General features: G+C 39.0%; 1 protein-coding gene across 2 annotated transcripts in view; it reads right to left on the reverse strand.

The window, feature by feature from the left end:
* The window catches only part of LOC122996888 (ryanodine receptor 2-like), a 188,954-nt gene that overhangs the window by 142,881 nt on the left and 21,479 nt on the right, over positions 1 to 24,594 (reverse strand). For both annotated transcript variants that reach the window (XR_006407100.1, XM_044372674.1), the window contains exons 37-74: positions 23,922 to 24,554; positions 23,560 to 23,760; positions 23,244 to 23,355; positions 22,968 to 23,108; positions 22,442 to 22,718; positions 22,182 to 22,296; positions 21,751 to 21,883; positions 21,093 to 21,196; positions 19,957 to 20,092; positions 18,367 to 18,553; positions 17,503 to 17,611; positions 15,622 to 15,742; positions 14,695 to 14,864; positions 13,974 to 14,194; positions 13,149 to 13,239; positions 12,904 to 13,044; positions 11,476 to 11,639; positions 11,128 to 11,206; positions 10,807 to 10,896; positions 10,355 to 10,492; positions 10,067 to 10,144; positions 9,412 to 9,487; positions 9,192 to 9,315; positions 8,882 to 8,997; positions 8,426 to 8,490; positions 7,299 to 7,420; positions 6,972 to 7,021; positions 6,638 to 6,698; positions 5,918 to 6,165; positions 5,168 to 5,249; positions 4,654 to 4,784; positions 4,181 to 4,501; positions 3,721 to 3,958; positions 3,199 to 3,286; positions 3,001 to 3,087; positions 2,693 to 2,854; positions 2,146 to 2,208; positions 1,131 to 1,259 (exon numbers count right to left, since the gene is read on the reverse strand). Coding sequence is in view for 1 of the 2 variants with exons in the window: in XM_044372674.1 (XP_044228609.1) it covers positions 1,131 to 1,259; positions 2,146 to 2,208; positions 2,693 to 2,854; positions 3,001 to 3,087; positions 3,199 to 3,286; positions 3,721 to 3,958; positions 4,181 to 4,501; positions 4,654 to 4,784; positions 5,168 to 5,249; positions 5,918 to 6,165; positions 6,638 to 6,698; positions 6,972 to 7,021; positions 7,299 to 7,420; positions 8,426 to 8,490; positions 8,882 to 8,997; positions 9,192 to 9,315; positions 9,412 to 9,487; positions 10,067 to 10,144; positions 10,355 to 10,492; positions 10,807 to 10,896; positions 11,128 to 11,206; positions 11,476 to 11,639; positions 12,904 to 13,044; positions 13,149 to 13,239; positions 13,974 to 14,194; positions 14,695 to 14,864; positions 15,622 to 15,742; positions 17,503 to 17,611; positions 18,367 to 18,553; positions 19,957 to 20,092; positions 21,093 to 21,196; positions 21,751 to 21,883; positions 22,182 to 22,296; positions 22,442 to 22,718; positions 22,968 to 23,108; positions 23,244 to 23,355; positions 23,560 to 23,760; positions 23,922 to 24,554 (5,604 nt within the window). In the remaining variant the exon portion in view is untranslated. The remainder of the gene's footprint in view (positions 1 to 1,130; positions 1,260 to 2,145; positions 2,209 to 2,692; positions 2,855 to 3,000; positions 3,088 to 3,198; positions 3,287 to 3,720; positions 3,959 to 4,180; positions 4,502 to 4,653; positions 4,785 to 5,167; positions 5,250 to 5,917; positions 6,166 to 6,637; positions 6,699 to 6,971; positions 7,022 to 7,298; positions 7,421 to 8,425; positions 8,491 to 8,881; positions 8,998 to 9,191; positions 9,316 to 9,411; positions 9,488 to 10,066; positions 10,145 to 10,354; positions 10,493 to 10,806; positions 10,897 to 11,127; positions 11,207 to 11,475; positions 11,640 to 12,903; positions 13,045 to 13,148; positions 13,240 to 13,973; positions 14,195 to 14,694; positions 14,865 to 15,621; positions 15,743 to 17,502; positions 17,612 to 18,366; positions 18,554 to 19,956; positions 20,093 to 21,092; positions 21,197 to 21,750; positions 21,884 to 22,181; positions 22,297 to 22,441; positions 22,719 to 22,967; positions 23,109 to 23,243; positions 23,356 to 23,559; positions 23,761 to 23,921; positions 24,555 to 24,594) is intronic.

Genomic DNA, 24,594 nt, shown 5'->3' on the forward strand with positions numbered 1-24,594 from the left:
GATAAATGCAACAATGCAGTGCACATGAACCTCCAATGATGTAAGGGGTTTCAGTTCATTGCAGACGTTCATGTTCATGCATTTGTCTTGCATTTATCACGCATTAGCACTGCAGGCATTACTTACTTGGATGTAACATACTGAAAATAAATTTATGTTTGGAATAAGGACATGTTTCTTATCATTAGCCTCCACACCTTGTAATATCCAACAGCTGAAAAGGAAGCAAATTCTAACATAGTCCTATGACAACTCTTAGAAATGAATTAATGCCAGCGGAGCTGAAATTAAATGAGAACAACAATTCTTCACTATTAGAAGAATCTTCACTTCATTATTCATGTTTCTCTGCTCAGAATCGTCTTTATCAATTTCCCAGCAAGGACTTCACATCAAGATGGCTCTCAGGAAGGTTAGACACACACAGAAAATTCAAAATAAAAGCTCACAACAGGCGCCCCACCAGTAGCCTGGTTGAGACGCATGACACATAACCGCGACGTCCACAGTTAAAGTCTGGCGGCAGACCTTTGTTGCATGTCATACCCCCTCTCTCCCATCTCATTTCATGTCATCTCTCTCTACTGTCCCTATCTAATAAAATACCCCCAAAAAATATATATTAAAAAAAGAAAAAACTAACAAATGTTAAAGATGGAGTGTGGGACTTTTGTCTCCCTTCTGGCAGTGAGAGTAATTACAAAAACACTGTCAACACGTGCTCACGTCACAGGCTCCACCATAGCCTAGTCCATCGCTAATGTTGCGGCTGTAAATAGGTGGATATTGTTTTGAGCGTCACACAACACCCACGAAATGACTTGTTTCACTATGAGAATTTGATCCATTTGGTCTGATAACACGCACAATTAAATTATTTTATCTCCATTAATGTTAGCAGAGGGCTAGCTAGACGTTAGCCCCTTGCTCAGCGGAAATCAAATTGAATGTTTGGCCCACGAAATGTCTTCTTGACACTATTCTTGTCACTTTACTGCAGTTTACTACAGTGTACTAGTGTCAGTAAACTGTAGTAGTAAGTACACATTTTTGGTGGATTTGAAACAGAACATTTCTGAATGAATACAATAGACACAGCAGATAATGCTTTTTTCTCTTTTAAAGCTCACCTGGTCCAGGTAATGAAGAACTCGAGCAATTTCCAGTATCCTGTCTACAGTTCTCTGGGCGTCAGTGGTGACCCCTTGCTGGTTCGGGTGTTCTGAATAAAGGGTTTCCCGCTGCAAGCACTTTGACGTCTTTAAAGAGAAATAAGAATGGCACATTTATTTATTTTGTTCAAAAGTGCTATTATTTCAACCATTAAATTAAAAGTATTTTTAGAAAGACGTGCTGCTCAAGAGGCCCTCGATCCTGAGGGCAAAATGAGGTTTATGACAATGAGAAAAGAGAATTAGCTGTTCAAAGCAAGCACTTTAAACAGGTCAAAACACATGAAAGACTGAATGAAGGAGCTTTGGTCTAAAATAGGTAATGAACATTATTAAGGAATCAAGTTATTGTCCTGAATCTTGCTTTACCTATTGCTATTTTATTTACTTGAATTGTCATACTCCCAACAACAATACAAGCTGACTGCAGACTATTTCTTTGCAAAAGAGAAAGGAGCAACATCTGTGCAAAAATATGGCCGAATTTCTATTTAAAAAAATGCTAATAATGAAGCAATATTTGTGCATTTTTCATCCTTGGCTTATGAATAAACATATTTATCACTGACTCATGAATTTAATAATACTGCATGCATATTCTGTACAGTACTGTAATTATATCACAGCTTTGGATTTTACAGGCTACAAGAGTGTTCTTCAGTTTGATTTAACATACACTTGTTTCCTTAATTAAAAGACACACGTGCTCAGGCATGTCAATGAATATGCAGACTGTAGAAACAATATGCACTTCATTCATACTCCAACTAAGGATAATCCAGAACAGGAAGTCATACAACCACAACATATCTTCCTTTCCGTCGATAGACTGAAGAATCTTTTTTTTTTTACCCAAAGAAATAAAACCCCAAAAATGTACTGTATTACAACAGATTATCTTAGTCACATGAAACATCTGAATAATACTGTACTGTATAAAAGTTTAAAACAAAAAAATGCAGGGAGTCTTTACCTGACTGTGAAGATGTAAAAGGCATTTCAAAACATGCTCCCGAATCTCATCTTCAGTGTTCTTCTGTGAAAAGTAAAGAAGGGTCAGTATTACATCTATACAACAGGGATATCTTAATCCAGGGTTCCCACACCTACTTAAACATCAAATTCAAGGACTTTTCAAGGACTTCCCAGGCCAGATTCCCTCAAATTCAAGGACCCAACACGGCATAGTTTGAGACACAGATCCAGGGTTATTACTCTCTCTAATTAATCTCTTGCCTTCTCTAACACAGCATAGCAAACAATATTTTATTCTTGCACAAAATATATACATTCAAGCACTTTCAATGACCTATGTCTTTTTATGTTTGCTTTCAAAAACTTCCAAGGCCTTGATTTTTTTTTCTTCTCAAATTCACAAACTTTCAAGGATCAAGGACCTGTGGGAACCCAGTTAATCATAACACACTGCAGATTATCAAAGAAATACAATGATTCATATTTTAAAAGCTTCTGTCATGGGGACTACACTAATGATGGTATTGTCTACATTTCCAACCAACCTGAGTGAAGCTGTTCTTAGCCAACATGATAAGGCTCTGGTCTCCTGGAAAACAAACCCTGAGTCCCATAGGGAGCACTCTCTTCATGGAAGCAACAATGAGAGAGGTGTGTGTGGAATAACGATCTCCCTTCCTCTTCGTCCTCCTCTTCTCATGGTCAAACTGAGTATTGAGAAGCCATTAAGATAAATGAACATTTGTCGGACTAAACTGACAACTGCAAAAACATTTTATGACTACCATACAACTACTAATAATATCTATGATGCAAAGAGAGGTCATGAGGTCAACAAATAAATTTGGCTGACCTTGGACATTTTGTCACTGTTGACCAAGAAAGCCAAGTTGTTGATTTCGTTTTGGACCACATAGTTCTGTTCCTCCCATTTGAAAGTCTGTTGTAGGAAACACAGATGCAAAAAAATGACATGATTTAAAGGATAAAGTAGAAGTTCGCTTATTGGCATGAGAAGAATGATAAAAACAATATTACATGTCATCCTCACATGAGATTTGGCCCAGAATATAAAGACCTCTGCCACCATGCTGAACAGCTGCTCAGCCTCAGGGTTTGACTCTTTCTGCCAGCTGGCTCTGAGACAGATAGTCCAAAATACATCACATTATCATCACAGAATGTACAGCTGTGAAGATCAACGTAGGCCTCAAATAATAACTAAAATAATCACTCATTGCCACGTCTCATTTTGTAAAAAAAAACAAACTTTTTTCTACATATATTTTTTCAATCTTTTTCAGTAATTACAACTCACCAAGGGTTGATGGTTCATTGACAGTTCCAGGAAAAAAGTGGAACTTTGAGTAAGAAACTAAATCACGAAGATATATTTTTTCTAAATGTTATACCATTTCAGCTGACATTGATGGAAATTTTATGTTCAAAAGTTTTGTGAAGGACAAGATGATTACCAGCCTCTGGTGGGGTGAAATGTGGTATGTAATATAAAATTTAGTAAAGTTCTCAGAAAATAAGCTTCATATCCAAGCTCTTCGATGGTATGACTTACCGATTAGAATCCACAAATGGGATGAGAAGGGGATAGAAGGCATAGAGGTCTCGCACCAGCACTGTGAACTTCTCCTGTATTTGCAGCTCTGCTTCAGAGGTATCACACCTTTCGGCTTTCATCTGCTCCTCCTCTAGCAACACACATTCTGCCCTCTTCCTCAACTTCTCCATCAGTGGCAGGAAGTGGCTCTTTAACAGCTCACCGCGGGCTTTACATATGATTGGCTGAGAAAAAACTGAGATGTACAGTACCAGTCAAATGTTTGGGCACACCTTCCCATTCCTTTGAATGAAAAAGTGTGTCCAAACTTTTGACTGGTACTGTATAACTGACAGTCATATTGATATGATTGTTAATAGTGAGGAAAAAGGAGAATGAAAGGCATAACTGATGTGGAATAAAGAAATATATACATATATAGACACAACACGAACAGACTTGTATGTGACCACACTACCTGCCAGCTGTTTCATCCATTCACAATGGCTAGCACCCACATGGTTGTGGATGATACGGAGGATGTTGCCAAGTAAGTCACTCCCATGCTGAGGAATGACAGAGCTGCAGATTGGGTTGTCTCGCTGGCCCTCGGGGCCCCAGTGCCACCAATGGGAAATGTAACTGCACAGCATGGGCAAGGTGACCTCCGTGATATGGATGTAGTGGGCCTGGCAAGCTCCGGCTCCAGCACCTGCCAACTCCTCCACTTCTCCCAAAGCTTGTTCCAGAGAAGGCAGGAGGGGAAACATGTCTTCCACCTGATCCTGCAGCTCCATTTCTAGCAGAAGCAGATATGGAAAATGACACATAGAAAAGAGAGGGATAAGATAAGAGAGGTGTGAAATGTTCAGGGAGACCAAAAAAATAAAAGGACAAAATATGGTTGAAAGGAACAGTGTCTACTCAGTTGTGCATTTGTATGCTTATTACCTTCTCTCTCAGTAGCACTCATGGTGTTATAGATGGAATAAGGGTTGTTTTGGTTGAGGGCTGGCTCCAGGAAACATACAGGAAAAGCTCCAGTCAGGGCTGCTACACAAGCACCTGCTGCTGGCCTCTGCCTGAATAGAAACTCACTGTTATACAGGCATGAGACTGACTGCTGTCCTAATGTTACCAAAAATTTCAGAGTTTATTTGCCAGCTGCTTAATTTTGTCTCACAGGTTCAAATATTTTCTTTTCTTACCTTTGCCTTATTACATTTATTAATAGCCAACAATAATGTATAATCAATGAGTGTTAATTTATATATTTAACAATTTCTACGTATTGCATATACACACAGTATTAAGGTAACATTTAAGAAGCCACTTTTGTAATTGAAAGCTTACATGAGAAAAATAACAGTATCAATGTTAAATGGAGAAAAACCGTGATTAAAAGAAGACATGACTGTCATCAGCACATTCTGAAACTGAAATGTCTTTGCAATATAGGCAATACCCCTCCATGTAGATGCTGCCGGTGGTGCCGATAGAGTAAAGGCTGTTGAGGATCCTGTAACAGGACACCTGAATACTGCCCACTGGAAAGACAAGGTGATACATAGAGATGAGATCCTTGTAAGGTTTCTCTCAGAAGCTGATAGCATATAGACAAAAAGAAATGGACTAGCTAGATAGCTTCTGAGAATGATTCCTGTAAGGTCACAATATTAGTAAGGGAGACAATATGCTCCTGCTGCTCTGTGGCCATGACTGAGACACTTAATGAGACCTGGTTTCAAAGATGTGGAAGGTACAAAGTTGAGGGGAGGGTGTCCCTGTGTGATTTCAGGGGTGTGGAAACCAGCTGTTCAACCTGCTCCTTAGCATATGGAGGGAAACAAACAAGACCACTGGAAACACATATGGCAGTGGTTGAAAATTTGCTATTGTGAGCTGATACATGAAGGTATGGAAATGGGCTACATTTGTAATTGTGTATTTTAGGGCAAAGTAGGAAAATATAACATATATTCACCAGGAGATACAAAGTCACACATTTATTTTAGAATATTTTACAACCTTCATAATACATTTTATATTCTGAATTTTCATAGTTCAGTGGCTGAAATACTAGGAGATATGCATGACATTTAGGAACTAATTTATCTCTGAACAGAGCAGTGGCAGTAGACACTTGAACAATTTACAAATGCATACCACATTAATATTCTCCCTAGACAGTGGCCTATACTGAGGTAACTCTTACCCAAGAGGTCCACTCCATATTTCTGATTTCCAAGATGCTGAAAGAGGGAGGTGAGGGTGGGGAGAAGGGTGGAGGTTGTGTAGCTGAGAACCTTTCCCACTCCTCTCGCCTGTTGACCTCTACTCTGAGGCAAAGAGACCAAGGTCACAGAAAGGTTTTCCACAGTCATCTCCAGATCAGCTGCAGCTGTCTCGAAGAATGAATGCATGGCCGCCTGGATCGACTCTGGGGCTGATTTCATCAGTGTCCTAGGGCCAAAGGGTGGAAAAATTAATTAGTCTGGTTGTAAAAATGTCTAGACAACTGTATATGTTATTGAAAAAATGAATAACTGATTTTTTTTTTTTAAATAAAAATAGATACTGTAGAAGTAGTTATGTTATGTATAAAATTAAAATCTGAAGGTGTCATGCAGTGTCTCTTTTGGCTAGCTATAATAAAACTAGTTAGGTGGACTAAATCAGTAATCAATATGGCAGACAATTCAAAATGACATCAACCTCTGCAGAGCCAAGATTCTACTTCTACTGTCATGCTTCAGAGGCATTGTCTTCAGGGAGTAAAAGGGATATCAACCACAATTAGATAGCATCAGTGTATCAGTGGATCAATTACACCAGTCATCTCATCCTCAGACATGGTGGTGTGACACTGTTGTGACCACGGGCAGAGCGAGGAGATCGATTTAGGCAGAGTGTGACTTTAGTGCCATCTAGCTACCTGGCATCAAGAGCCTGGGCCAGAACGTGGAGGCAGCTTGCAACTGATGAGGCTTCGTTTCCTGGGAAACACACCCACATACACATTAAATTCAAACTATGAGCACACATATGCAGACAAAAACACATGCAACTACAGAATAGGCATAAGCACACTCAAAGAATTAGATGAAATCCAACAATTACTGCATCTTAGGTATGCAGAGAGAGAAAAAAAATTACATTAAACCAATATAATAGTCAGCAACAAAAGTGCAAGCCAAGGTAGCAACAAATAACCAAGCAAGTGTGAAGAATTAATGTCTAAATAAGCTTTATCTCCACACTATTCTTACCAAAGAGTGAGATCCTGTGTCTTACTAGAGATGTAAGCTTACAAAAGAGGCTGGATGTGAGGAGGAAAGACAAAAGAAGTAATCAGGAGAGAGTGGCAAAGCAATTAAGGGACACAAAATCAGGGGAACAAGAGCACAGAACAATCAAGCCATCTTCTGTGAAAACCCTTGAATAAAATAAAAATGTTTAATTACTATGCAAAACATATCAAGAGGAATTGTCCCATAATAATATGATGTGCCAGAGAATAATACATTTTAAAATAGTGCTAGTTGAATTAGCTGCATGTCCTGTATACTGTATGTTTTGTTGGGCATGACACATACCTTGAAATCATCTCCTTTTCCCTTTTAGAGGCATGGCTTCTATTAACATTTGAGCAGAGAGAAATGGACAGGAAATACAGACGGTGGCTTTTCACATATTGTTCCAAGAGAGGAAGGACAACCTGTAGAAGGGGTAAAGGCCACTGGTCACTTTTGAAATCAATGTGTATATTTCCTTAAATGAAAATAAGTCTCAGATTACCTTTGCCATATTTCTCTTTCGGGGGAAAAATTTAAATTCTTAAAACATTCTTGTTGGCTATTATTTCAAATATGAACCATCAAAGTGTCATAAAACATTTTTTACACCGCAACATCAAATACATTCTGTGCCTGCTTGTTGCAGTGCTTCATTGAAGCTATATCTCATTTACATTTAATTTAAAGACACATTTTTTATGGCAGCACCATTACACCAAATGAATTATTCAAGTCTTGTTTACCACTTGTTCTTAAAGACATTTCCCTGCAACTCAGCCAGAAATGTTTTAAACGTCTTGTGATCATGACTAGAATTTTTGTTTTATGGCGTCGAGCAGCGCCTGCCTGTTTAACATGAGTTTGTAATGATGGACCCAACAAGGATCTAAGAGGAAAAGGCGTTAAACATTTGTACTCTATTAGCTCTTCTTAGGAAGCACCAGAAATTAACAGACAGATGGACAGACAGACAGAGATGTGTGGTTGTGTGAGTGAGGTTGTTGAGTGGGAGATGTGGAGTGTAGAGATCTGAGGCATGACTGTTCACGGTCTTGGCTGACTGGGTCTGACTCAGGGGGTCCCATCAATGAAAAATAAACCCTTTTCATTCGCTGCCTCCTTAGAGGCAGAACTGTGTGGGAAGCTTTAATCAATGTCCTGATGGCAATCGACACACCCACATGGCTTTCTAAAATAGTTAAATAAATTACACAGCCACAAAGGGTTGTACTTAGAGGGGTTGCCCATGGCAACCATTTAACAAAACTAATTAGATAACATAAATGAAATAAGTAAAAAAGGCTAAGAAGAAGAAAGAAAATGGCATTGGGAAAGAGGAAATTGGATGGGCTAAATCAATGTTAGGGATTCCTTATCAGATGGTAGATTTTAACTGTGTTTTGATATGCATTTGATCTCAGGCACACCTTGGTGAAAAAATGGTCCGTAGCTCTCTCTCCTTTAGACATCTGTCCTCTGGCTTGCATCACCTCTGTAAAGAAAAACACAATGAAATACTGAATCCTGTGCAGTCAAAGACAACAATGATACTACAGACAAAATAGGAAAGTATAAATAATTTAAGTATTTTTTACTTGGGAAGTGCAAATTCCCATGGAAGGTTGACAAACTGAACTATCTTATAATGGTTCAAATCAAAACTACCCTGAGGCAGACTTGCTGGATGTAGACTCAAGAGACTTTCTCATTATTCATAAAACGAACTGTGAAGATTCAAGGCCCCGTCACATGTTCAAAAGCTCATAGTATCAGGTAAAGAGTATACCCAAACTTTCAGATGTATAATGTAAAAGTTCAACCAGTTCACACCTTTCATTTTACACTAATATTTTTCTTAACATTCACGAGCATTGTTACGTTACCCAGCTCCAACATGTGCTCTTGGGCCTCGTCAGTGTAAGACAGCAGCCTCTGAAGGAGAGTGTAGCCAAAGCAGTTGGCTATGGCTGGAAAGTCAATCTCCACTGTCTTCCGATCCCTTTAGAGAGAAAGAAATCAAATAGGGCCAATAAAACACAAATGAAAAAAAAGGGACTGAGGTCTGATTGCTATGATGCCTGCCAAACGATGCGGAGAGAGCAACTGAGACATGAAAGTGGAACACCTCATTTGCGACCCACTTCATGCATATCACCTTGCCTTTTTGCAATCATAGGCTCAGAGTGTACTCACCTCCACACAGTGTAGCCATTGATCTGAAGGAACTTAAGGACATCCTGGGCTTTTTCTCTCAATTTGGTCTTCTCCTTGGCAGTCAGAGTATCATAGGGCACAAGCATTGAATGGCCACCCCCTCCTGAGGAGACAAAAGGGTCAAATACAATACAATTTTGTTGATTGCTCCGTGCTACCTGAGAGGAGAGGAGAGGAATATGAATTGTTAATATCATACCTTTACTCTCCAGTTCTAATTTCTTCCTTTTAGCCCAAGCATTGTGGTAGTTTTCAGCCAACTGTTCAGCCATGCCCTATAGAAGAAAAGACAAGAAAAGAAAAGAAGAGAAAAGGAATGCAAGTGCAAGGAAGGTTTAAATAATAGCCAATAACTTTAGCTTCTCTCACTCTCTTTAAAAGCTGCAGCGAACCAGTAAGAGAGTCTTCAACAAGGAAACTACTTTTGTCAATGCGTCATGCCTCCAGTATCCCAAATATGTTTACACAGCACTCCAAATATGATACCAAGGACAGATTATTTGTTTTTTTTTTATTGTGACTTCACATTTCAGGAGACTCTGCAATTTGTATCACTGAGTTGTTTTAGACGACAGTTATTGTCTGTGCAGTTAGGCTGCAACTGCAGCAACTTAAGCCACTTACACGACTGCATAATCTGACAATTTCCGATACTAATCCTGTTTATATGCAAGAGAATATTAATGTGGTTTATTCAGATGTGCTTGCCAAAGTGAATACTTCTTTGCTTTACACAAAACAAAATTGGTAATAGGCCAGGACAAATACTTCTGCTAATCATGTGCCAAGATTAAAGTAGAATCAAAGTTGTACACTGTTTAATGGTGTATGAAGCACAAAAATGTATTACTTACACACTGGTCCCATGATAAGGTGATGCTGCTCATGTCCATAGGTTTGGGGCTGAAGGTTGATGCTCCTTCAAAAGACAACTAAGTCACAGAACATATGACTGATTACTTAATTTATAGAACCTTTAAAACCAGCAGGAGAGAAGTTTAGTTGTGAATAACATCTCGCTGACTGGAACAGACACAGCAGAATCTAGTAAAATGTGTAAATGTATAGCAAACAAATCTTTTCCATAAACTGCTCAGACCAGAAGCTATGTGAATGTGGCCTACAGTATGGAGTACACATACCTGTCCGATCTGTGAGATTCTGCGAGTGCAGGCTTGTAAGCCAAATGCATCTCTTTCTTTAGTCCTCTCTATGGTCCATCCAAAGGCCAGCATACTCTTTATTGTCTCTTTAATGGCCCAGCGGTATGCCTCCTTGTCCTGGGAAACTCATAAATATAGATAAACCCTCATGTATAACTGAAATTAGTAGAAAGAAAAGAGCAAAATAAGTTTGAACTATTTTGATATTTCAAAAACTTGAAAAGAGTATTGTCCCCTCAATACACACAAGTTTTGTGAGAAAGGCAAAGGGGTAATAATTCAAAGACCAAGACCAGAGAGGCATTTTAATCTTTTATAATACATTCACCACATTTGCTATGCAAGAGCCTCTGGCATTTATCAGCTCACTGCTTTCTTTACTGAAGTACATTCACACGCACATACACACAGCATAAAAACTCTCAGTCTACCTTCTCAGCCAGAGCCCTGTATGGCTTGAGGAGAGGGTGAACCTTGGTGTTCTCACATAGCTGCTCCCCATGAACCCAGCCACTGGCAAACTGACAGAGACAACACACAGATTCATCTAAAAATCACACATTAGAAAATATGCAGACATCAACATATAAGCTCAACCACAACGCAGAGATGTTTTCAAACTGTCAAACAGGAAAGTTATCTTAGAAATGTATTACTAAGTGGATCAGTCCTGAGCAGGATATCATTCATCAACTGTAAGTGCAAACTTTAACATGACACTCAGATTTGAAGAATAATTACTGTGATATTACCTTGTCTAGTGACCACTTGTCGTGAGTATGCTCTGCATATTTGTTCACTACAAACTCCAGTCCCTCTGGCATTGACACACTAGTGCAAGAAAAGAAATTATACATTATGTAGTTCATTATGTAGCACAATAACACATTAAGATACAAATAATAATGGGAAGCTTTATTAATGGCATGAAAGTAAATGTTCATATTCACACATCTTTGTCTCAAAGTTAATTCTGTCTACCAAATTAAAGCTTACAGTACACTTCTCCTGGAATAGAAGAGGTCGTCTTCAAGACATCCAGAATCAAATTGTATTATTTTTCATCCACAATCAATAAAGATCCGTGGTCAGTGTCTTACTTGGAGGTGTCTACAGGCTGGGGGTCAAAATGTCTGTCTGTGTCCTTGGAGGTTTTTAACTCTGTCTGGGAAGCACAGCCGGGGTCAATGTGGTCAGGAGGCAGGGCCTTGGCCACTGCAGCCAGGCACTGGACACACAGTCTAAATAACTGAGGCTCATAGGGCTGTAGCAATGGAGAAGGAAGGGAAGTGGGAGGAAGGGAACAAGAAAAAGAGACAACATGGGACACAGTAAGACAGAGTCAAAACAACAAAGTTTGGAATTATTGAAGAGATTTCAACACTAAATTGATCCTCCTAAACCAGTCTGTCCCTCCTGCCCCATTATCTGTGAAACTTGGAGAAATAAACAAAAAGATTGCCATCACCCTCCACATTTTTAAAAGAATACAATGATTGTAAGAAAGAATGGTGCCATCATGAATGTACACATTACTTTGCTAACCATGTGTATTTTTCTTAGGCATAATTGGTGCAATTTGGACAGAATGCTCTTTCCCACTGAAATTTCAAAATTGCTGTTATTATGTTTATATGCAAACGGAAAATTAAGTTATTAGTGGAAATCGGGTTAGAGCAGGAACATGAATGATACATTAACATGCACTAAAAAAAAACTTCTCCAATTGCAAAACTGAGGCTCTACAGTTGTATATTATTGGTTAAGCCTGGTTTCGGGTGCTTTGTAACAGCAATACAAATGCAATTTGTGTCCTGTTCATGTGTCTGAATTTTACAAATGGACCACTGTTACATAGCCAGTTGTCCTTACTATACAATTTTTCCTCTATTGCCGTCAATATACACTATACTTTTGATTTAAATTATTAAAATATATTCCCTTTTATGGCAATCTATGATAAACATGGTAGTATAAATAGGGCAATTGAAACACTGTATATCTAATCTACAGTATATAGACAGTATGTTATACTAAGTAATATGTTCTCTGAAGCAATGCTGACTGTGGGCTCGGCCTCTGCAGCCGTTTGATGTGGGACTGGAATGACCTCATGAAACTAGTTCTTTGATGTTTTCCTGTTCTGAATCAGTCAGGTAAAAGTCTGTCAGAAATATTAATGGTGCACACTTACAGTGAACTCCAAAAAGATTCAGTTATTGATTATGTTTGTTTGAGGATGGGAGGTTTCATACCAGGATATAAAAAAATAACTCTTAATCTCAAGTGTGTTACATCTTCCACACTAAGGAAAACTTGAGTTGCTGTTACTCCTGAAATATATTTTGAGGAGGATGAAAAAAGGAAGCAATGAATCAATGATGGGATTGGATGACTATCAAATTGTCAAAATATGAAACATTTATTCACTTTCTGCAACTTTTTTGGTGCTCTAGGAAAATATTATACTGATTTTAAATAATTTGAACGTAATGACGACATTGATGCAGATGTTCAACATGTTTTACCTTCTTTGCCAAGGCCTTAAACACCCCCCAGAACAACTTTCGAGACAATTGGAGCTCCTCATCAGAAGCAAAGCCCTGGTCACCCTGCCCTCCAGTTAGCGAGTAGTACTTCCACCTCTGCTCGTAATGACTGGTTAAGAGCTGGTATACAAAAGTAGTGATCGAAGTCAGTAAATAAAGTTAAAACGATCCATTTTATTGATATATTTTCACATAAAATGTAAAACTGCAATTTCTGTAGCTACCTTTAGAGGCATCTTGCTGTGCTCTGTGAGATTGGGAACATCGAAGACGAGGCGTCGAAGAAGAGGCTGCATCATAGATGGTTGGAGTTTACTGAGGACACCAATGAGTGCAGCATTAGTCACACGGGCCGATAAGACACCGCATCCATCAACATACACATACACACATCATGAATCATGTAGTGACTGATTATCATGTCTCAAAAGGATGACACACATAATTAAGAAGATACCATGGGCAAGATGTTCATTGACTTGTTAACATTTTGATTGAATTTGGTCAGTTATATCTAAATTGGGCAAAAACAGTGATTCATTCAATTCATCGTGGACAAAATGGACCAAAGTGACAATGAGGACAATGAAAGCTAATGGTGCAATAATTAATAAATCAATAACAGCAGACCACACAGGATGCAGCTACTAAAAGTAGTAGTAGATGACATTGTGGGTGTATGTGATGTGCTATTGTGTGTAGCTTTGTATTTTGTATAATGTGTCCTGTGTGTTTTTTGCTTTGTACTGTTTGTTATTGTGCTGATATATGTTATAATAATTATAAGGGACTGCAGATGAAAATTAGTTTAAGCTAACTCTGGTGCAATACATCAAATGTTAACATTTATGTTTAAAACTGTACATAGTCCCAATGAATACAACGACAAAAAATAATATTGCACCATAACATATATAATCTCTTTTTCAGCGGCTTGCTGAAAAATCAATACCTTATCTGAAGACAGCAACAATTCTTTGGAGTAACAGCCTAGTGGAGACAGAGACCTAATTCTGTAGGTTGTTCTACCATATCAACTAAAACCCTACCTGCACACAGCCAACAAACAATCTTCAATAGTGTCTCTCTGAGCCTTGGTCAAGCTTAGAGCCCTGGAGAGGCAGTAGATTGCCTGGATGAGAGAATCCAGCAGCGAGGCATGATCCTCTAAACCAGAGAAGAGAGCTGAACATTTGGTGAGCAGGGGAAGCACAGCTGTACACAAGTATCTGTTGAGGGCCAAGGCCATGTCAGTGGATCCTAAGTCAGCCTGTGATGAGAAGGGAAGTTAAAGTTACACAGAGCCCAGTTAACTAAGTTGGACTGAGAAGACAAGATGGAGTAAGCTGCCAGCAAGATGAAACGGACCATGACCAAAATTTTCTATCTATCTATCTATCTATCTATCTATCTATCTATCTATCTATCTATCTATCTATCTATCTACAGTATCTATCTATCTATCATAAAAAGTCAATTTTAAACACAAATAAAAAACTGAAAAACCTAGTTTCATTAGGAAGTATGCATACTCTTAAGTTACATGGAAAACATAACACAAGTTTTTTGTCTTCAACAAACAATCACTGTAACGTTATAATAAGGTCAAGTCAATTCTAGGGACAGGGTGGGCGGAAGCGGATATTCGTCATTGTTGACGGAGTACAGCTTGGATCGATACTACAGTAAGTCATAGGTCACTCCTACAATGTCACACTGAATTTTCCAGCAGGTGACCACGGGCAACAAGATAACATTTTCTCTCCTTACAGTGTCAAGTGAGACGGCTGCCTGAAGGTCGGGTAGAAAGCCAACTTCTAGTAGGTGGAGAAGAAAACTCTGGTTCTCAATACCATAAACCCGGTGCAGGAAGAGAACCATAGCTGCCTTGTGGTCTGGGCAGAACACTGTAGATAGGTCAGGCTCAACCACCGAACCATCTTGACAAACACATGAAAAGATAAGATGTTACAACTAAAAGTCATATTGAAATACTGTGCATTGAATATTTATATGTTGTGGATCCCTCTCCGTGCGATTGACAACCCCTTTAAGGGTAGAATCTTCTTGTTTGTTTTGCTGGTTGTTCTTGGAAGCTGGGAAGAAGGGAGTCTTGTTTTCATGGTTTCAAGGTTTCCTCAGGTTATCTGCGTTGTTCAGTTACTAAACTTGTTTACACAAAATGTTCTGGATATAAATAATACAAAATAACTGGAAATACATCTTACACTAATGCAGTATGAATGTCTTGTGCGGTTAAAACCCTCCAATATTTAAGGGAAACTCACTGGAGCTAGAAAATAACATTTGGGTTTGTCCTCATTTGACATTAAAAAAGCAATTGGGACTGCGCAAAAATTAAAATTAGTCTGCAGGAGAGCAATAGCTTTTACAAAGCATTTTGTATATTATGCCATGGGTTGTTGACATAGACGGAGACTAAAATAGGATCTAGCAATGAACCTTGGGCCAAATTCTTGGAAACAGTATCAAGCTGCATGCAGCTACACATGACAGCTATCTACAGTAACTCCAACTCAACCGTTTTCACCATCATCAACAGGAACAAGAACACTGTGGCTGAACAAAATCACAGACTGGGCCTCTAATATCCAAAGAGTAATGTGATCTTAATAAATATGAATGAAATAGGCAGCCAGTTCGAATGAAGGATATGAGACTGCAGGCTGATTTAACCTTTTGACACTGAAGGGATTTGAAATGAGATGCTGATGACTCCCTCAAGATCCTGAATAGGGATGAGCGACCTCAAAATGGCCCGGATGCGGATGGCTTCTCCTTTGCCTCCTTGAATCAACTGCAACAATTGAGAGAAAAATATTGGTCAGTGATATACAACTTCATACATAATCAAACATAATGACACAGTGATATAATTGTTAGGATGTACACTGATTTAAACTTTCCGAATGTATGGTTGTAGCCCATTTTGCACAATCCAAGTCTAATTTGTGTCAAAGAAACAAAGAAAGAGAGTTGAAAGTTGTTTTTTTTTATTTTCTAAAACTGTGTATTAACTCTGGCTGATATGTTTTCTCAAAGTGCTGTACTTCTCTGAATTTGCCTTTTAAAATGTTTTTTTATGATATTGTAGTTTAATTTTATTTGCATTTTCATTATCCTTTAAATGTTTATTTAATTTTTAGGCCTTTTGTAAAGCACTTTGAACTGCCTTTGTGTTTTAAAGATGCAATACAAAAACACTGGGCCTCATAGAAGATTTGTTTTTAAGATGCACGTACGAGTGATTTAAGAACATTCTTGGCATCTATCAATTTTCTCTTAGGGACAAATGAAATTGTGCTCCAGACCTATCGTACGTGTCATGAATAGATCATCTCAGCCTTTCTTCACTGGGAGAAACACTTGTTTGACTTACAATTACAATGCCCTAATTAATGCTCTGAATTAATTTAATTAGAGTTTAAATATGATACTAAAATGAACAAAAATTAAATATAATTACAAAACTTACCATTGTTTCATCATCATGGCTACCAATTTACTGAAAGATTTTTTTAGATTTTATTTTGTATTGCTATAATTTGGTCTGAGAATTTCTACATTTCAGTAGTTTTTGGAAACTTCTCTCACTCCGACAGCTGCCTCTGTGTCTCTGCCCAGTATCATCTTCTGTTACAGCCGTGTAACATCACCTGCAGACTATAATATCTCTGACTGTCACATCCTTTGACCGCCTCCCTTCATGGAGCGCTTTGCTTTTGAAGGATGTGTTTTAGCATCTAACTTCATGTCAAAGCATTCCCTCTTCATTTCCATCACAGTAGCCTACAGCTCTGCTCTGATGACACATCGTTGGCAGCTGTATTCATATTTTCTAATTGTTTCGTATCCTCGACTACTGACACTCCTAAAATTTGTTATGTTTATGTCTACCGATTTCTGGAAGAAGGGTTTGAAGTGTTTTTACTCTTTGGGAACTTTTTTGTGAATGAAACTTGATCGCAAATGGAGTGTAACATGGAGCCCTTTTAGGGGCATGGATTATTCTTATGACCACATCTCACGAACACACACTTGCTCATGACCAGCTGGCATTCATCAGGCTGACACAAGCAATGTACAACAAATTCAGACAGTTTAGAGAGTTTGTTTTATCTGACTCAGAACACTCATACAAGCAAACCTCACAGAAAAAACTATGAAAATGTTCTTTCAAGAGGCCCATTGTCTTATCAGATCTTTCCAACTCAGTGCCACTGTAATAGGCAAAAAAAAAAAAAAAGGCAAATGCCCTTAGACCCTTATGCTGCCAGTCCAGCACACACTCCCAATCCCCAGTCTAGGCTAGTCTGAGGTTGTGCATACTGATACATGTAGGCACTGCGGAGCAACTTTTGACAAGATTCAGCCAATTACTCTTTCAATATCTGGTAAATAGCATCGAAGAGGGCAGAATTTTGATGGACATCTTTTTTACTTATTCTGAGTCATTCTATAAAAAGATGTAGCAGACTTTCTCCATTAGGCTTTATTATTGGAGACATCAGTGGCTATTGATGTGGAAGGCATACTGAAGGCTAGGAAAACACTCACATGCATCTCTGGAGCACAGCGCCCCAACAAGTCGATAAGGGCTGAGTAGAAGGTCATGATGGCGTGTCCCATGTGAATGAGGTCATCATCATTTTCCTGGACAAGATCTCTGTCGCACAAAACAATCATAATAATTAAAAGCTTGTCATGAAATGAGATAAATCATAAAGGACTTTGAGTAGAATTGAATGATTGCTTAACCCTGAATAAAAACAGCTTACCCAGACAGGAAATGATTTTGATAAAACATAAAAAATACAGCAATACAATGTTTTTTTTACAGGTAGGGGGCTTCTCTGTCTGTATTTAAAATAAACACTTGAAAAGTAGTTAATAAATGCTGTGCACAGAAATTGTTTTATTTATATTATATCTTTTTCCACATGGCGAGTTTAATCATGAGCTTTGATCTCATTTGCTAGTGAATTTTCAATACACAACCTGTGAGAATGAGATATAGCAAAAATGGAGGAGATATTGAAAATCATACATTTTTGAGTCTACAGCACCAATTTAACATATGTTATGCACTGACCATTGAATTATTCGCAATCTTGCAATCTACAGTCTGACCTGCCACAGTGCAAAAAATAGTACAGATTCCATTAGACCACTTTTCATGCATAGGCTTTTGCAATGTGATGCCACTATGACCTTGTCATGTAAGAGATGTGTGGAGAGAGAAGGGCAAATACAATTTCAAACCAATTTAAAACTGCAGAATCAAAGTCATTTTCTATGCAGCAGCATCAAATTGGTGAAATGAATCAATTTCTAAGACATTATACTATGTGTCAGCTGCAAATACATGCACATGCACAAAATCTCCTTCAAGTACTCAACATAAAATCAATTCTGACTGACAGTGTTCTGTTGGACTGGTAGGTGGTGCATGGTCCGTCCATAGAAGTGTCTTCTGAAATCCTGATGGCCTCCTCCATGGCTGCTAGGAGACCATTTCCCCCATCACCTCGTAGAGCAGGACCAAAACACTCAGGCCGACGAATCAGCAACCTGAGCACCACATAAGCATTCTCCTCTACACTCTCGCCTGTGGTTAAGGAATGCACAGAAGATTAAGACAAGCCATCGGTGGAGGAGCACTGGACAGTCACATTTTTGTTTTAAAATCCATTTTATCCCAAATCTACTAACAGATGAAACATTTAATAGTAGCATTTCCCAATAAATGCATAGGTCAGGAAATTAATGAGCTGAAAACCAGACCAAGGGAACCAAGAGAATAATATCAGTTTAACATATGTACAGCTCATAGGCTCTATATAAAAGAGGTCAAGCTGAAAGCACTAAGAAGCATGTGATACGGAAAGCCAATGCCATTTGGCTAAAATGTCAACACCCTCAAGGACAATTTGAAATGATGCCTTCTGGGCATTGCTTCAAAGTAAGGAAATCAATAGTAGAAAAACCACAGAGTTAATTACCTCTATTGCAAATAGCTCAGTAAATTAGGAGCATGAAATGATGCACCCTCCTCTGCCTTCTTAACTTATTTTTCGGTTCATGTAACAGGGACAAAGCACATTAATAAACATTGCTGTAGATGTGAGTTAGTCAAGAGGTGATTTTTGATCTGTAGTCCCTGGACAGATCACCCTAAAAAGAACATAACAATATAAGATTTAAAGGACCAGTGTGTAAGATTGAGGGGGATCTATTGGCAGAAATACAATATCCATAAGAATATTTTAATTAGTGTTTAATCACCTGAAACTAAGAATTGTTGTGTTTTTGTTACCTTAGTATGAGCCCTTTATATCTACATAGGGAGCGGGTCCTCTTCCACAGAGCCTGCCATGTGTCACCGACATGTTTCTACAGTAGCTCAAAACACACAAACCAAACACTGACTCTAGGGAGCACCTTTCGCATTTTTCACTTGTTTTTCATGGCCACCGTAGGACCTCCTACACTCTTGAAAGGGGAGGCTGAGAGGAGACGTATTAAGTTGGTGGCAATCTGCAACCTCACTGCTAGATGCCACTAAATCCTACACACTGGTCCTTTAAGAATACAAAGTTATTGATATCTTTTACTCTTTGAGTACTTTGCCCTGTAGCAAATATTTAAGGAGTCCCAGAAGTGGTAAATGCCCTGAATAGGTTATAAGTAAAAAGTGTAGCTAAATACATACATAAATAAATAAAAGTGAGTTAAATAACTGATTATTAAAAATTAAAGGCCACACATTTTTAGTTTAAGTGGGGAGCCATCAGTTGAATAAAAACAAGGACAATCAAGGACAGTAAATTTGACATATTAAAGTCAAACAGACTGGAATCATCAAATTAATATGCATTTCTACAGCATGTTAAACAACTGGCATTTGTATACCAGTGTTTTGATCTTTTGTAATTTAAGCTATCACATGTCTTCTAATGAGATAACTTTAATAGGTAGAACCACAGTCTATGAGTAGAACTAACAGGTTACCATTGCAGAAGACAGCAAAACGTAGGAAATCCAGATATCGTTCGCCCTCCACAGGGTTCCACCCAATATCAGGATAGCCTTTTGCCACTAGCATCAGGCAGCTCTGGAGACCACAGCCAGCAAGGCACTGCACCACCTGCATAGTAGATAAGCTTATCAGAGACTGGGTTATTGCAGCAACAAATAAAGAGTACAGCAAAGAGAAAGCATTTTTTCCTCAGGTTGAACCTGCATTGTCTTAATATTATGCCTTTCTTAGAACCTGAACCAACAATATAATTACTGTTTTGTCCTATTTGGACTTCAGGCAACTAGTTGTAGTTATGTAAGTGGTGACACTTATTATGCAGTGTGATGCTCAATATATTGTTGGCGTTATCACACACTACAGCTACTGCATGTGATGCTGGATGTTACCTGCGTCTTGATACTGTCAATATATTGATCACACAAAGAAAGCTATTCAAATGCACAAACTGTTTTCTCCAAAATCTATAGTCAATTACATACATTTGTAGCAGAGGGGCGGAGTACACAGAGACTAAAGACAAAATTTAGATTTCATAGACCATATAGTTAACACATATATACACAAAACTAAGACACTAACCCCTGGGCCACACTGGATGTGTGAGCAGCGCGTGTGCGTAGCGGCACCTCTTGCTTTTCATTTCGGCGCCCATGTTAACAGGTTAGAGCAGCCACACTGCCCAGGTTAGGGTTAAGACGCGTGTGTCACGCACGTCTCATGCAAGGCTGCTGCATCGCTTCATCTAGAGATTCGAGGTCTCGCCTATTTTCTCCGCGTGACGCGCGCGGTTCTCAGCAGAAATAGACAGGAAAAACGAGAAAGATCAGGCTACCAGTGGCAGTAGCACCACACGCTTCCAGTGTGGACGCTGCAAACGTAAGAGACAGTTCAGCGACACACACGCACACGTGCTGCTCACGCATCCAGTGTGTCCAAAGCGTAAAGACATAAAAAATGAGATGAGTAGAATGAGAGTAACACTGAAAAATGATATGCAGTGGCAGAGCATATTAATTACAGAGCAGAGCACTTATCAAAGTCTAAATTACATCATGGAGACTATTAACAGCAGAGCTGTAGAGGAATGCACTCAATATTAACTCACCTTCTCTAGGTCGGGTTCCCTCAGCGCTAGGGCGAGTTCGTTATTATCCATAACAGAGGCTGCTGCCACATCTAGAGGAGTGGCCCCACGCATAGACGGTGAAGCTGAGGGACGAAGGCATAAAACAGGGCACCAATTCATAAACTATATAATATCAGGTTGTTGAAGTTTCTTATCATGGGGACAGGATCCTAACACCTCCACAAGGTTATCTGCAGACCTAAAATTAAATTTCACAGCAAGAACAGGTCAAACAAGAACTCCATTTCCTTACGGGCGAGATAATTTCCTAGCAAAGTGTAAAATTGACACAATAACAGGCATATCTGTGTAATTCAATACAACAATCAGGCGTTAAATTCTTACTAAGTAAAATACTTTTATAAAACTTTCAGTGTTACATGTTCGAAACGTAATGTAATCCTTGCAACAGCACTACAAAATATGGCCTCAAAAATTGCCACAGATTTGAATCAACACTTCTCCCAAAAAAAAAGTTATAAAACTATAAGTTATAATTTAGTTATAATTTGAAAAATCTGTGTAATGAAGGGCTGTCCTATTGTGATGCAATAATGTATATCTATAGGAGTTTCTGTTAATTGGTAAACCACTTAGACATTAAAGTAGAGAAGTTAAAGCATGAGATTTACTATACCTAGTCCAACACTGCTGTTTTCCAAAAGGTAGCTGAGGTGGTCAAACAGGGCTCCCTGATTGTGACGGCTGATGCGGCAAAAATAACACAGGAATCGACAGCAACTGGCCACCATCTTCGGAAAGCAAATTTCCTAAATAGTTAATGGATGCATACAAAGAAAAACTAAATGTCAGGAGGTGATGCAAATCTGTTATAAAATAAAGTAAGTGTACTGTGGGAGTATTTCCAAATTAATGGTGCATATCAGTAAGAACATATCATTTTACCTTTGGCTATTTTTTTATCTTTACCTTTGACATGTGGCTTATGAATTATCAGCATAGTTCAAGTGACTAATTAATGGATTCACTTGATTAACAGCTAATGACCTGCTTTCTTGGTTAGAAAAATAAAATAAAATTATCAATATAAAGTTTTATTAATCTCACCTTTGATTCCCCTTCCCCAAGAACATTAACCATCACCTCCATCACTGTCTCATGCATCCCCAATGCCCTCATCAGGTTGGGGTGCTGGTAGAAAATTTTATTGTTCATAATGTCTCTGTGTAGAAGCAGTAAATCCAAAAAAAAAAAAAAAAACAGAAATGTAAGAATACTTTCCACACCACAGAGACATTATGATAAGCTCACAATAATCAAGATGTGTCAAAACAAAAAAGAAACTCCCATGTTGCATTGCAAATTACCCTAGTCTTCTGATCATCCGCCTTTCCTCTTCTTTCCCCATGCGGACACTGAGGAGGGAGCGTATGTGGCCCAGGGAGAACAAGAGCGCCATGGTGTCTTCCACCGAAGCTTGGCTGATTGTATAGGCTCTGGAGAGGGGGGCGGCCATTTGGCCACCAAGGCCTTGATACTGGCGGTGCAGTAATGAGAAGATAGCTCTAACCAGTTCAGGATCCTCCATCTCAGTCTCTTGAGCCCAGCGCACCATCGTCTGGGAGATCAGCTTTTTGAGGGACTCTGAGAAAATGTACCAGGAGGTGAAAAGTGGTGGAAGGGAAACGTACTGCCTTTGTACTTAAAACATCTGGGTCAGTACATTAAATAGACTTTTTTCGAATAACAACCAAGCTATGTTTCTTCATAATATTGATCCTGAACCAAAACTTGGTTGCATCTGATCAATAGCGATGGAATGCAAGTTTTCAAAAGCACTATATCCAAAATATACAAAGAAAGGATTTTGCATCATACTGTAGATGCACTTACTGGGACTCTGTGGTTTACACTCCTCCACTTCTATGGGTGTCACCTTCATTCCAAGAACTCTTGCCACAAGACTGAGAAGTCGATCTTTTACAGACTTCTCAGCATCCTCTTCATCCTCTGAGTCACTGTCCAATTCGATGCCTGCACAATAACAGCAAAATAAGATGAGATGTCCTCAGTGGTAATCATGGTAAGTGCCTTCTCAGAGCTTTTTCATTGTTCCTTGGCTCAGATAGGATTAATAATGAATCAGACAAAGATAAATAGTGTTCCAACCACAGTGTGTGTTGAGGAGGTGATGGAAGTCTTGCAGGGGCTGTTGAATTTCTACTGGACATGGACAGCTCTCCTGCTCCGTATCCTCTCTGAAGCTCAGTAGCATGTTGATCTAAAGATAGGTAATTTATGATAGTATAGGCAATATTTTGAGAAATTAAAATTTAAAAAATAAAAATTATGCAAAACACATAATTGCTAGAGTACACAGCTCCTAGAACACAGTAGAAAGCACACACCACAACCACAACAGTATTATATTGTTACACGTTAATCCTCTTAAATAGCATTCATAATTTAATTCCAGCCATTCAACCTGTTCCTGTGGAGGTGACCGGAACTCCTTGGTCTTGCGGGCAGTGAGGGCGGCAGACATGTTGAGTGCCTGCATGACCTGATTGTAGCGAAAGCGTTGGTTCTCCTGCAGCTGACCCACAAAGTTGTCAGAGAAGGCAACCACAGCTTCTACCCTGTGACGCACCTGGCAATCACACAGGTAGGACAGCAGATGGCAGAGCTAGAGGGAGAAATATATTAATATTAAGTCTTCAATTATGACTTATTTTATCACTGCTTATAGAAATATAGAAACTTGGCATCTGGAACTAATCCAAAATTATACCACATGGAAGAAAAAAGAGAAAGAAACAGGTCAAAGAAATCTGCTTATTTGTTCACCTCAAGTTTGACAGCTTCTGGAAGCTTCATTTGAAGAAGTCCTTGTTGAGGAATGTCATCTTCCTTTTTGCTGCCCCTTTGCCCCTCTATTTCATCATCACTAGCCTCTTCCTCCTCTTCCTCCTCTTCCTCAGGGGTTTCAGCATCCGTGGAGAAGACTCCAGGTTCTATCAGTTTCAGAACTTTACCTAGTTCCTCATCCCCCAGTGCCCCCATTACCAGTAGGGTATAGAACAATCTAATTAGGGGAACCAGCAGAAGCTCTGTGCTGCCTCCTACAGGATCCCTCACACCCTGGCTCACGGCCCATACACCTACAGTCAGCATCTCCACTGTCAGGCTCCTCAGTATGTCCAGAGGGATTTCTGGGCTGTCTGTACAGACTATTTCAACTGCAACATCGCCTTCCATCCCATCACTCCTGACAAAACAAGGACAGGAGAAACGCATCGGTGGTTTAAGGGATGTGCTAAGACTACTGCTGGAAAAGCCCTCTGGAGGTTGACCATTCCTCCCATTACCACCATTTGCAGGACTGGGATAAAGGGTGATATCTCTGGTTTGGTCTGTCATAGGCACAATGTATTCATGGTTCATCGTGAGACACGCAGTGGAGTGGCTGCTGAGGTGAACCTAAAGTCCAAGAACAAGAATATTAATTTATTTATTCTCC

Source organism: Thunnus albacares, chromosome 14 (genome assembly GCF_914725855.1).
Source record: "Thunnus albacares chromosome 14, fThuAlb1.1, whole genome shotgun sequence".
NCBI classification, from domain to species: domain Eukaryota; kingdom Metazoa; phylum Chordata; class Actinopteri; order Scombriformes; family Scombridae; genus Thunnus; species Thunnus albacares.